At 39.1% G+C, this 12,352-nt stretch overlaps 1 protein-coding gene across 1 annotated transcript; it reads left to right on the forward strand.

The window, feature by feature from the left end:
• The first annotated feature begins 981 nt into the window (after nucleotides 1-981).
• On the forward strand, nucleotides 982-1,563 carry LOC116748558 (cytochrome c oxidase subunit 5B, mitochondrial-like). The gene has a single exon (XM_032621701.1). It carries the CDS (start codon nucleotides 982-984, stop codon nucleotides 1,483-1,485), a length of 504 nt encoding a protein of 167 aa, XP_032477592.1. The 3' UTR covers nucleotides 1,486-1,563.
• Nucleotides 1,564-12,352: the final 10,789 nt, after the last annotated feature.

Consider the following 12,352-nt stretch of genomic DNA (forward strand, 5'->3'; position numbering starts at 1 on the left):
ATCATGTCAGAAAAAGAATCTTAAAATATGTTTTTCATACCGTAGGACCACAGAATACTATGAAATGAGATACTAGTTATCTCTCCTTCAATCTCTTTACTTTATGAATAAGAAAATTAGAAAGATTGTGATTTGCCCATGGTAACACTACTAACTAGTTAGTGGCAAAAAAAAGGAAAACTTAAGACTCTCACCTCTTTCTTCTTAATCTACTGCTTTTTACCTTTAATCTTTGCTCTTATGGGAGGCAATATAGTAGAAGCTCTGGAGTCAAAGTGTTTGTTTCAAATTCTGGGTCGCCACCTAACTAGCTCTGCTTTTTTTTTTTTTTTTAATATTTATTTATTTAGGCTGTGCCAGGTCTTAGTTGCGGCAGGTGGGATCTCTAGTTGTGGCATGGGGGCTTCTTTGCAGAGGTATGCATGCAAGATCTAGCTCCCCGACCAGGGATCGATCCCGGGCCCCCTGCATTGGGAGCACTGAGTCTTACCTACTGGACCACCGGGGAAGTCCCATAGCTATGTGATTTTACGTAAGTCAATTAATCTTTCTGGGTCTCATCTGTAAAATGGAGGCACTGGTAGAATTTACTTCTTGAAGTGTGGAAAGACTGAGATATTACATGTAAACTGCTTATTACATTGCCTGACACATAGTAAGTATTTAATAAACATTAGCTATTCATTATTCAGTGTAAATAGAGTTTTAAAATGAAAACATGCTAGTCAGGAGTGTGACTGAAGAATTGTAGAAAGAGGGGTCAAAGAAGCTGAATTTATCTGTGGAGGCTGGGAAGAGAGAAGAGGGCATGGGCTGGAGAGGGAAACAAACTAGGTATGAGTGAGTTAGAGCAAGATAACCAGAAGGAAATGGGATCATAGGAGAATTTTAAATAAATGATGGACCCAAATCTCTGTAGAGATCTGGGCTACGATGGAATTGTGAGCCTTACAGACTTAGGAGGAATAGGCTTCAAAGACCATGTTCCCTGAGCCAAGGCAAGAGAGCCACCTTTACATACTTATCTGCCCAGGGCAGCTGAGGAAAAGAGCTGAAATCAGAAGTGTGCATAGAAATAGCAAGGGATTAAGAAGATGTATCACAAGGTTACTCCGCGGAGCTGGAGTGCTGGCCGCGCAGGCCCTGAGGGCACGCGGTCCCAGTGGAGTCTCCGTGGTGCGCTCTGTGGCGTCTGGAGGTGGTGTTCCTACTGATGATGAGCAGGCCACTGGGCTGGAGAGGGAGGTCATGCTGGCTGCACGCAAGGGACTGGACCCGTATAATATGCTCGCCCCAAAGGCAGCCTCAGGTACCAAGGAAGACCCTAATTTAGTCCCCTCTGTCACCAATAAGCGGATAGTGGGCTGCATCTGTGAAGAAGACAACAGTGCTGTCATCTGGTTCTGGCTGCATAAGGGCGAGGCCCAGCGATGCCCTAGCTGTGGAACCCATTACAAGCTGGTGCCCCACCAGCTGGCCCACTGAGCCCCTGCACTAACTCACTCAAAATGTGATGTAAAGTTTCTTCTTTCCAGTAAAGACTAGCCATTACATTGGCTTCTCCTCCTGTAAAAAAAAAAAAAAAAAAAAAAAAAAAAAGAAGATGTATCAGGCTTCTTTGGGGAAAACTAGGCAAAAGAGAGACTGACAGGTGCTGGGAAGGAATGGAGCCAGGACATCGGGCAGTAAGTGTATGGAACTGCGAAACACTCTAAGAAAAATCTTCCTATAACAATTTTTTAAAAAAATAACTAATTGTGGTCTTCCCTGGTGGCGCAGTGGTTGAGAGTCCGCCTGCCAATGCAGGGGACGCGGGTTTGTGCCCCAGTCTGGGAAGATCCCACGTGCCGCGGAGCGGCTAGGCTCGTGGGCCATGGTCGCTGGGCCTGCGCGTCCGGAGCCTGTGCTCCGCAACCGGAGAGGCCACGACAGTGAGAGGCCCGCGTACCGCAAAAAAAAAAAAAAAAAAAAAAAAATCTGGCCTAAGTATGGTGTGATCTGTAACATCCTACCAAACAGTTAAAGGCCATAAGGTTTGGTCCTGGAGTCAGAGCCAAAACAATTTCAGGTGGTAGTTGCAGGCACCCTTGTTTACCATTGGTAAACAAAGAAGCTTTTCTCCAAGTATTTATGGCATTTTGTCACCACTTTTTCCAGAGAGATTTGTTCAACGTTACCATAACAATAATAGCACTCCTAAGAGTTCTATGGACCTCATCTAGATAGAACCTTTCTTCTACGATGGGGTTATGCATAATCTTCATATGCATAATTTCTCTTAAACAGCAGAGAGTATTGGGAATTAGAATATTTACAATATGCTCTTTGTTCCTCAGAATGTCCAGACAAGTAGCATTGACTGGGTGTAGAGCTGATAGGGACTTTAGAAGTCCCTCATTCTTCAGAAAGAGAAACAGAGGTTCAACAGAGTACACTGACTTGCCCGTTACCAAAACGAACAATAGCAGAGCTGGCACTAGAACTGCAATTGCCTAATTTCTAGTGCAATGGCCTTTCCACTGTGATAGATTATTAACTTGTAAATTTAATCCAGTCTTTAAAAAAAAATCTGACCCAGGGGTTCCTAAATACTTGCCCGGGAACTCGTGATAGATTGGCTATAAAAAATTATAAGTAGGGCTTCCCTGGTGGCGCAGTGGTTGGGAGTCCACCTGCCGATGCAGGGGACACGGGTTCGTGCCCAGGCCGGGGAAGATCCCACATGCCGCGGAGCTGCTGGGAGCGTGAGCCATGGCTGCTGAGCCTGCGCGTCCGGAGCCTGTGCTCCGCGGTGGGAGGGGCCACAGCAGTGAGAGGCCCGCGTACCGACAAAAAAAAAAAAAAAAAAAAAAAAAAAAAAAATATATATATATATATATATATATGTAGTGCTTCTTAGAGATGCATATCTTGGGCTCCATTTCCAGAGATTCTGATTCAGTATGGTCAGGTTATGGAATTTGTATTGGTTAAAAACTATACAGTTAATTCTCTTGATCATCCATGCCTAACAAGTATTCTCTGGTCCAGCCTTTGATCAGATGCACCAATCCCATCAATAACATTCATACAGCTTCTGCTTGAATACCTCCAGTATAAAGTCTATTGTATAAACAAGTCCTTGATAGCATGATACCTAAGCAGAGGAGAATGAAGATGGGTTTTAACTTCTGTTTTAAACTTCAGAAAACTCAACTCAGGTTTATGCAGAGAAACAGGAATTCTCCATATATGAACAATCAATTGGGCATAGATATCAGTTCACATAATTTGGGGCTATATTAATATAAATAGGGAAAGAGGCAGAAGATCTGCTGAGCTGAACAGTAGAACCCAGGATCCTGGGCTTAATGATACTCTTCCCTAAATTAACTCCGTGTCCAGAATCAGTTGAGCTCTTACCTCTTGACACTTATAATTAAGGTTTTACTATCAAATAAATGAGTGTATACATTATTCTGAGGCTAGCTGTGTAAAGAACAAGTAAAAACTTTATTATAAAAGCTATGATACTATTACAATTAATATAAAAATATAATTAAATTATATAAACATAATTTATAATTTCAGAATTCCCCCCTTCTCCTTCCTAAGTAATCTTGATTTTTATTCAACTATCCCCTTCTCCCCCATGAATTCTATATGTATCTTTGGAGCTGACCTAATCCCTAGTCCTATGAGCTTTATTTTGACTAGGGCAAATTGAGTAATCCCACCCCCACGTCTCTGTTAGCTATTTGCTCCAGAGCCAGGCTTAAGGCAGTGAGCACACAGTATTCTCATGGTGACTCTTATTGGTCTGGGGGTGAACCAAAACTGATCCCCACAAACTGAAGGGAAAGACTTAGGTTCCATAGTAAGTGAGTAGGTCTTTTCTCTCTCCACGTGTGAGTAAGGATTCGTATCACCACTACCGCTGCTGGCAGCCATCATGTGACCAAGAGGGAAGCCACCGGAGGGAAGCGATTTGAGTCACCCAACAGACCGAGGAGGGCAGAGCTGAAAGGGTAGCATAGACATCGGGCCGGCAGGTGGTTGCACCCTACCTGGAGACATTCTAACCAGTGGATTTTCTGTTTTGTGGGATCATAGAATTCCATATTGTTTGAGCCTGAGTGAGTTAGGCCTTATTACATGCGACTGAAAATACCCTAACTATCCATGCATAATAAACGTTGTGAGGTTCAGCCTAACAAATACTTTGTTTTAAAATGTGACCAACTCCCAAGTGGGGAAAGTGGCGGGGTGGGGGGTGGGGGTGGTGTGATGAATTGGGAGATTGGGATGGACATATATACACTAATATGTATAAAATGGATAACTAATAATAACCTGCTGTATAAAAAAATAAATAAAATTCAAAAATTCACAAAATAAATAATTAATTAATAGATAAATAAAATGTGACCAGCTCTAAACCCTCAAACTAAAGCAAAATTATATTTGATAATCTAATCAGTTAGTATATGATCTGGAGTCTCTGGGTCCCTGGCTTTATCACCAAGCCCTCACTCGCATGGCTGTTGTCCTAACTACACAATCTGTGAACTCTTGTTGTGTGGGTGGGCAAGTCTGAGAAAGGCTCTCTAACCCCATTCAGGAGCTAGGGCATGGTGTTTACATTAATACGCAAGAGTAAGTAATGGATCTGCATAGAAGATTTATTTATTTATTAAGCACATACTATGCAAAGACTGAAAGGTGAGGCCATTGAGATACAAGCGAAACTTGAGAACTGTAATGACAAGCAGGAGGGAAAAATGTTTTGAGAAGGAAAAAATAATCAGCCGTGCAAGTGTTGCTGAAAGCTCTCTTGGAATGTAAAATGCATTTGAGTAGGCAAGATATTCACACACTATAAAACAAAGTTTCAAATGGCAAATGTCATGTGAAGTCGAAGTCTGTGGGTCCTAGCGCCTTGCTTCTCAAATGGTGGTCCATGAACCAGTAACAAAAGTATCACCTAGCAGTTGTTAGAATTGCAGAACCTCAGATCACCCAGAATCTACTGAATCGGAGTTTTATATTTTAATAAACTGATGAAGCCTGGAATTTTAGGAATTTAACCTAGTGGTATACAGTATGAATTGGAGAGAACAGAGTCTGAGATAAGGGGATAGGCTTGATTTTTTTTACCACTTCTATTTTTCAACTGAAGATTTTACTGTATATATAATTTGTTTTACATATACAATTTATTCTTCATCTTTAAAATGTATATATATAATTTATTATATATGTATAATTCTTTTTTACCTTAAAAACTCATTTATATATTTATATCTAATTGCTTTATAGATGTGTGTATATAAATGTTATATATATACTCATATAATTCTACATATATAATAATTTACCATACAATTTTTCTCCACCTTAAAAAAATTTTTATCCTGGACAATATTCCCTCAATTCATAAACAGCTTCCTCATTCTCTTTAACAGCTCAATGGTATTCTGACTGAATAAACAGTTATTTATTCAGTCTCTCTGATAGATATTTGTTTACTGATTTATTTTTACCAATAAAAATATAGTGAATGACTGACTGCATATGAAATCACTGTCCTTATGTGTGAGTATATCTGCAGAATTAAATTCCTAGAAATTGAATTGCTGGGTCAAAAAAAAAAAAAAAAGAAGTATATTTTAAACATTTTGATTCTTACTGCAAAATTGCCCTCCACAGAGGTAGTACCAGTTTACATGTGCTATCAAAATTTTTAGCATTTGCCTGACAGATGAAAAACGGTAGTGCAGTGTTAATGAGGTTGAACATCTTTTAACATGTTCAGGAGCTATTTGGGTTTCATTTTCAGTGACCCATTTGTAATTATGTGGATTGTCTTTTTACTTTCTTTTCTTCAAATAATTTTTTTTAATATTTATTTATTTATTTAGGCTGTGCCGGGTCTTAGTTGCGGCATGCGGGATCTTTAGTGGCAGCACGCGGTCTTCTTAGTTGCGGCATGCATGTGGGATCTAGTTCCCCGACCAGGGATCAAACCCGGGCCCCCTGCAGTGGGAGCACGGAGTCTTACCCACTGGACCACCAGGGAAGTTCCTCTTTTTACTTTCTAGATGGTACTGTTTGCAAATAAAAGTTGTTAATTTAGATGTAGTCCAATTTCTTTTTTCTTATGTCACTGTACTTTTGGTGTCATATCTAAGAAACCATTGCCTAACTCAAGGTCACAAAGATCTATTCTTATGTGTTCTGAGAGTTTTACTTCTTATATTTAGGTCTATGATACACTTTGAGGTTTTTTTTCATGATATAATATATATGGATTTATTTCTGGACTCTGGGTCCTATTCTATTGATCTATATGTCTTTTCTTCTGCCAGTACCGTCTTGATTACTGTAACTTCTCAGCAAGATTTGAAATTAGAAACAGTGAGTCCTCCTATCTTATTTGTCTTTTTCAAGTTGATTTTGGCTGTTCTAGGTACCTTATATTTCCATATGAATTTTAGAATCAACTTTACATTTCTGCAGAAAAAGCAAGCCAGTCTTTTGATAGGGATTACAAGTCTGTAGATCAATTTGGCAAAGACTGCCATCTAAACAATATTAAGTCTTTCGATCTACAAACATGGGATGTCCTTGCATTTATTTAGATGTTCTTTAATTTCTTTAATGATGTTTTGTAGTTTTCAGCATACAAGTATTGCACTTCTTTTGTTAAATTTATATCTAAATATTTATTTTCTTTTTGATGCTATTGTAAATAGAAAGTTTTTAAAATTTCATTTTCATAATGTTCATTGCTAGTGTATAGAAATACACTTGATTTTTGTATATTGATCTTGCATTCTGTAACCTTGATGAACTCACTTATTAGTCTGATGAATTATACATATGAATGCATACATATAATCACCAGCAAGATAACAATATAGTAAATTTCCAGTGGCCCCATTATTACTGTACCTTTGCAAAATGTAACCAGCCATCTTACCTCTATCACCACCGACTCATTTGATTGTTTTTCAACTTCATATAATGTAATCATACCTAAGTAATCTTTTGTGTCTGTCTTCTATTGCTCAACATAGCGTCTGTGAGATTTATCCATTTTGTTGCATGTATCAGTGGTCCTTACTTTTTAATTGCTTTATAATGTTCCATCTGTATGAATATACTACAATATATTTATCCACTCTTCTCTTGGACACTTGGGTTGGACACTTGGGTTGTGTCTGGTTTTCGGCTATTATGAGCAGAACTGCTATAAACATTCTTGTACATGAATTTTAGTGAAAAGACACAGGCATTTCTGTTGAGAATAAATCCTAGGATTACTCAGTCAGAGGACAGCACATACAGAAAAAATTACAAACCAATCTCCTTCATTATAGTTCAAGTTCTTTCTCAGGTATCTTCTTCTAGTCATGACTTGGCTTTTCACCTTCCTAATGGTATCTTTTGATGAACAGACATTCTTAATTTAATTTTATTTTTTTAATAAAGTTATTTTATTTATTTTATTTTTGGCTGTGTTGGGTCTTCGTTGCTGTGCGTGCGCTTTCTCTAGTTGTGATGAGCAGGGGCTACTCTTCATTGCAATGCACATGCTTCTCATTGCAGCTTCTCTTGTTGCAGAGCGTGGGCTCTAGGCACACAGGCTTCAGTAGTTGTGAAACATGGGCTCAGTAGTTGTGGCTCGCAGGTTCTAGAGAGCAGGCTCAGTAGTTGCAGCACATGGGCTTAGTTGCTCCACGGCATGTGGGATCTTCCTGGACGAGGGCTTGAACCCATGTCCCCTGCACTGACAGGCAGATTCTTTTTTTTTCTACATCTTTATTGGAGTATAATTGCTTTACAATGGTGTGTTAGTTTCTGCTTTATAACAAAGTGAATCAGTTATACATATACATATACATATGTTCCCATATCTCTTCCCTCTTGCGTCTCCCTCCCTCCTACCCTCCCTATCCCACCCCTCTAGGTGGTCACAAAGCACTGAGCTGATCTCTCTGTGCTATGCGGCTGCTTCCCACTAGCTATCTATTTTACGTTTGGTAGTGTATATACGTCCATGCCACTCTCTCGCTTTGTCACAGCTTACCCTTCCCCCTCCCCATATCCTCAAGTCCATTCTCTAGTAGGTCTGTGTCTTTATTCCTGTCTTACCCCTAGGTTCTTCATGACATTTTTTTTCTTAAATTCCATATATATGTGTTAGCGTACGGTATTTGTCTTTCTCTTTCTGACTTACTTCACTCTGCATGACAGACTCTAGGTCCATCCACCTCATTACAAATAGCTCAATTTCATTTCTTTTTAAGGCTGAGTAATATTCCATTGTATATATGTGCCACATCTTTATCCATTCATCCGATGATGGACACTTAGGTTGTTTCCATCTCCAGGCTATTGTAGATAGAGCTGTAATGAACATTTTGGTACATGATTCTTTTTGAATTATGGTTTTCTCAGGGTATATGCCTAGTAGTGGGATTGCTGGGTCATATGGTAGTTCTATTTGTAGTTTTTTAAGGAACCTCCATACTGTTCTCCATAGTGGCTGTACCAATTCACATTCCCACCAGCAGTGCAAGAGTGTTCCCTTTTGTCCACACCCTCTCCAGCATTTATTGTTTCTAGATTTTTTGATGATGGCCATTCTGAGTGGTATGAGATGATATCTCATTGTAGTTTTGATTTGCATTTCTCTAATGATTAATGATGTTGAGCATTCTTTCATGTGTTTGTTGGAAGTCTGTATACCTTCTTTGGAGAAATGTCTATTTAGGTCTTCTGGACAGGCAGATTCTTAATCACTGCACCACCAGGGAAGCCCCGTTCTTAATTTTAATGAAATACAATGTATAATTTTTTCTTTTGTGATTAGTGTTATTTTTATGTACATGTGTGCTCTGTTTAAGAAATCTTTGCTTATCCTGATCTCATGGAGTTATTCTCTTATAATTTCTTCTAGACGCTTTACTGCATTTACTTCTATTCAGTTTTACCACATGTTTAGTTAGGTTCATGTATCCTCTACCACAGGCAATATACAGAACAGCTTAATCCACACAAGGATCCCTTTTGTTGTCACTTAACAACCACAATCCCATTTCATCTTGCTCCTTTCCTCTATCCCTAATCCTTGGCAACCATTCATTTTTCCTCCATCTCTAAAATTTGGCACTTCAAAGATGGTATATAAATGGAATCACTGAGTAAATTTTCTTTGGTTTTTTTTTTCCATATTTCCCTTGAGACCCATCCAAATTGTTGTTTGTATCAATAGTTTATTCCTTTTCATTGCTGAGTAATATTCCATGGTATTTATATAGCACATCTTAACCATTCACCCACTGAAAGACATTTAGATTGTTTCCAGGTTGGGGTTATTATGAATAAAGCTGCTAACATCATACTCAATGGTCAAAAGCTGAAAGCATTTCCTCTAAGATCAGGAACAAGACAAGGATGCCCATTCTCACCACTTTTATTCAACATAGGAAGTCCTAGTCCTAGAAATAAGATAAGAAAAAGGAAATTTAAAAAAAAAAGAAAAGGAATCCAAATTGGAAAGGAAGAAGTAAAACTGTCATTGTTTGCAGATGACATGAAACTACCAAAAAACTATTAGAACTCATAAATGAATTCAGTAAACTTTCAGGATACAAAACTAATATACGGAAATTTTGTTGAGTTTCTAAACACCAACAACAAACTATCAGAAAGAGAAATTAAGAAAACAATCCCATTTACAATTGCATCAAAAAGAATAAAATTCCTAGGAGTAAATCTAACCAAGGAAGTAAAAGACCTGTACTTGGAAATCTCTAAGACATTGATGAATGAAAACTATAAAACAAATTGAAAGACATTCTTTTTTGGAGAAATATCCATTTATGACAAGAAGCTAGAGTCCAAGGAGAAAACTGGCTGAGGAAGTTTTGTTTTTATTTTGCTTTTTACTTGTTAAGAACAAGTTTATTTAAAGCTGCTGTGTTGCTAAAGTATTATTCCTTTTCCCAAAACCTTTAGAACAGTCAGGTTCACACAAATGACTTGTTGAGTGATTTTTTTTTCTCCCAGATAAAGTCTATGTCATCATTTTTGTCTTTTTCAGGAATGAGCTCATTCATGTTTTAGCAACTCTGACCACCTTTCCTTCAAGCCCCTGAACTGAACTGGGTGTGCAGTGCCTCTTGTGTGCTATTAGAGCTCCAGAAACTTGTATTTTACCCTTTACTCTTATTGCCTTTTCCCCCCACTGCATAGTGAACTACCTGTTAATGTTTAATAAATCTTTGTTAAAATTTTTGCTGGTTGGATGATGCATGGGAAGATGGTTATGAATAAGAGAAAATGGAGGTTACAGGTTTCCAAACCAGTCAAATATCTAATGCTGCCATGATTTTAAGCAAAATTATAAGGAGATAAAGTTTGTGTTTATCAATCTTCCACATTTGTTTCCTTTTTTAAAATTATTTATTTATTTATTTATTTGGCTGAGTCAGGTCTTAGTTGTGGCATACAGGATCTTTACTGTGGCATGTGGGCTTCTCTCTATCTAGTGTGGTTCGTGGGTTCCAGAGCACGCGGGCTCAGTAGTTGTGGCACGCAGGCTTAGTTGCCCTGCGGCATGTGGGATCTCAGTTCCCCAACCAGGAATCGAACCTGCATCCCCTGCATTGGAACGTGGATTCTTAACCACTGGACCACCAGGGAAGTCCCCCACATTTGTTTCTACTATTTCAGCATCCCTGCTCTCCAGGAGAAAATGGAGGTTACAGGTTTCATCTTGCCTGCAAGCTCTCAAAATTCTCCCTCCCATCTAGACCTTCCCTTGGCAGGTTTCCTTTTTTTCCCCTTGTCCCTCAACTATCAAATCATTTGCTTAGTGGTATTTGGCTATGTAATCATCTAATCAATTTAAGTAACCTAAATTAAGGTACAACTAAAATATTAACTATCCCCATACAGAATCTGTACTTTAATACGGACATCTGTTAATTCATATTTACTGGGAGTAATATCTTTTAATGTGCCCTGCATTGTCTATCCTTTATTCCCAATCCTGGTCCCTTATCTAATGTTCCAGAAAGTAAAATATGTGGAATGGGGATGATATTATTTGTTGAGGACACTTTTAAAGATGATAAAATTAAGGGCCATAGAATTTAGCTAGTAAGAGGTACAGGCAGGCAGAAATAGTAAAATATCGAAAATTTAAGGAGTTAAGAGTGGGTTTTCATGGTGAACTACCAATATTGCCAACCAAAAAACTAGCTTCTGGTTTTAAAGGCCACAACCCCTTGTGCAAAACCGTTTAAACCCTCACTGAAATTCCCTGAGTCTAGATGGCACACACTTTCAGAGAGTCTGTTCCTTTTGCCTTTACCTTTTTCCTTCCTTTCTAGTTCCTGCAAATAGTTGAAAACCATGGGAATCACCTACATGTTTTAAATGAGCTATCTGAGCTACATGTTTTAAAAGAGTCTGTTCCTTTTGCCTTTACCTTTTTCCTTCCTTTCTAGTTCCTGCAAATAGTTGAAAACCATGGGAATCACCTACATGTTTTAAATGAGCTATCTGAATAAAAAATAAATGACTTGCCAAAAGTAGCCTTGGAGGTAGAGAACTGAATTTAATTACTCTGACTAGACTAAGTTACCTACTAAGATAACCTGGGGTTGTATGGGCCAACAGGAAAAATTTCTCTATTTTTCACCATATATGGCCAAAACAGTCAGCACTAGAAATTTCAGAGCCTTGCTGGTCAATGAAGGAGCTTAGGCCCAAGAAAGTTAAATGTTTGCCAAAAGTCAGCCTAGCTCATTAGGGGAGTCAGGCCACAAAATGAGAGTCTGAATTTCCAAACCCAGTGCTCTTTCCATTCTGCTGAAATGTTCCATTGTGTGGTCATGGGAATCTGGAAAGGCTTAGTGGATTGGGCACCCCACCTTTTGCAGCCTTTCCCAGTCACAGCACACAACACTACATGGAAACTTTTTTTTTTTTCTTTTTTGCGGTACGCGGGCCTCTCACTGCTGTGGCCTCTCCCACCGTGGAGCACAGGCTCTGGACGCACAGGCTCAGCGGCTATGGCTCACGGGGCCCAGCCGCTCCGCGGCATGTGGGATCTTCCCGGACCGGGGCACGAACCCGCGTCCCCTGCATCGGCAGGCGGACTCTCAACCACTGCGCCACCAAGGAAGCCCTGGAAACTTCTTTTAATTAGCTTTTCATCACTTTATTTGTGATTCGTAGGTTATTGGTGTCTTTGACCTAAACCATACAAATGACTCTCTTTCATCCGTAATATCAACCTATTCAGCGAATGAGGCATAATTTAGGGGAGGGTTCAACAGTCATTGTACTGTCATCT

Source organism: Phocoena sinus, chromosome 2 (genome assembly GCF_008692025.1).
Source record: "Phocoena sinus isolate mPhoSin1 chromosome 2, mPhoSin1.pri, whole genome shotgun sequence".
Classification (NCBI taxonomy): domain Eukaryota; kingdom Metazoa; phylum Chordata; class Mammalia; order Artiodactyla; family Phocoenidae; genus Phocoena; species Phocoena sinus.

Bases quoted from the DNA above. Each gene is read 5' to 3' on its own strand.
- LOC116748558 (XM_032621701.1), top strand. From the start codon at position 982: ATGTTCCCTGAGCCAAGGCAAGAGAGCCACCTTTACATACTTATCTGC.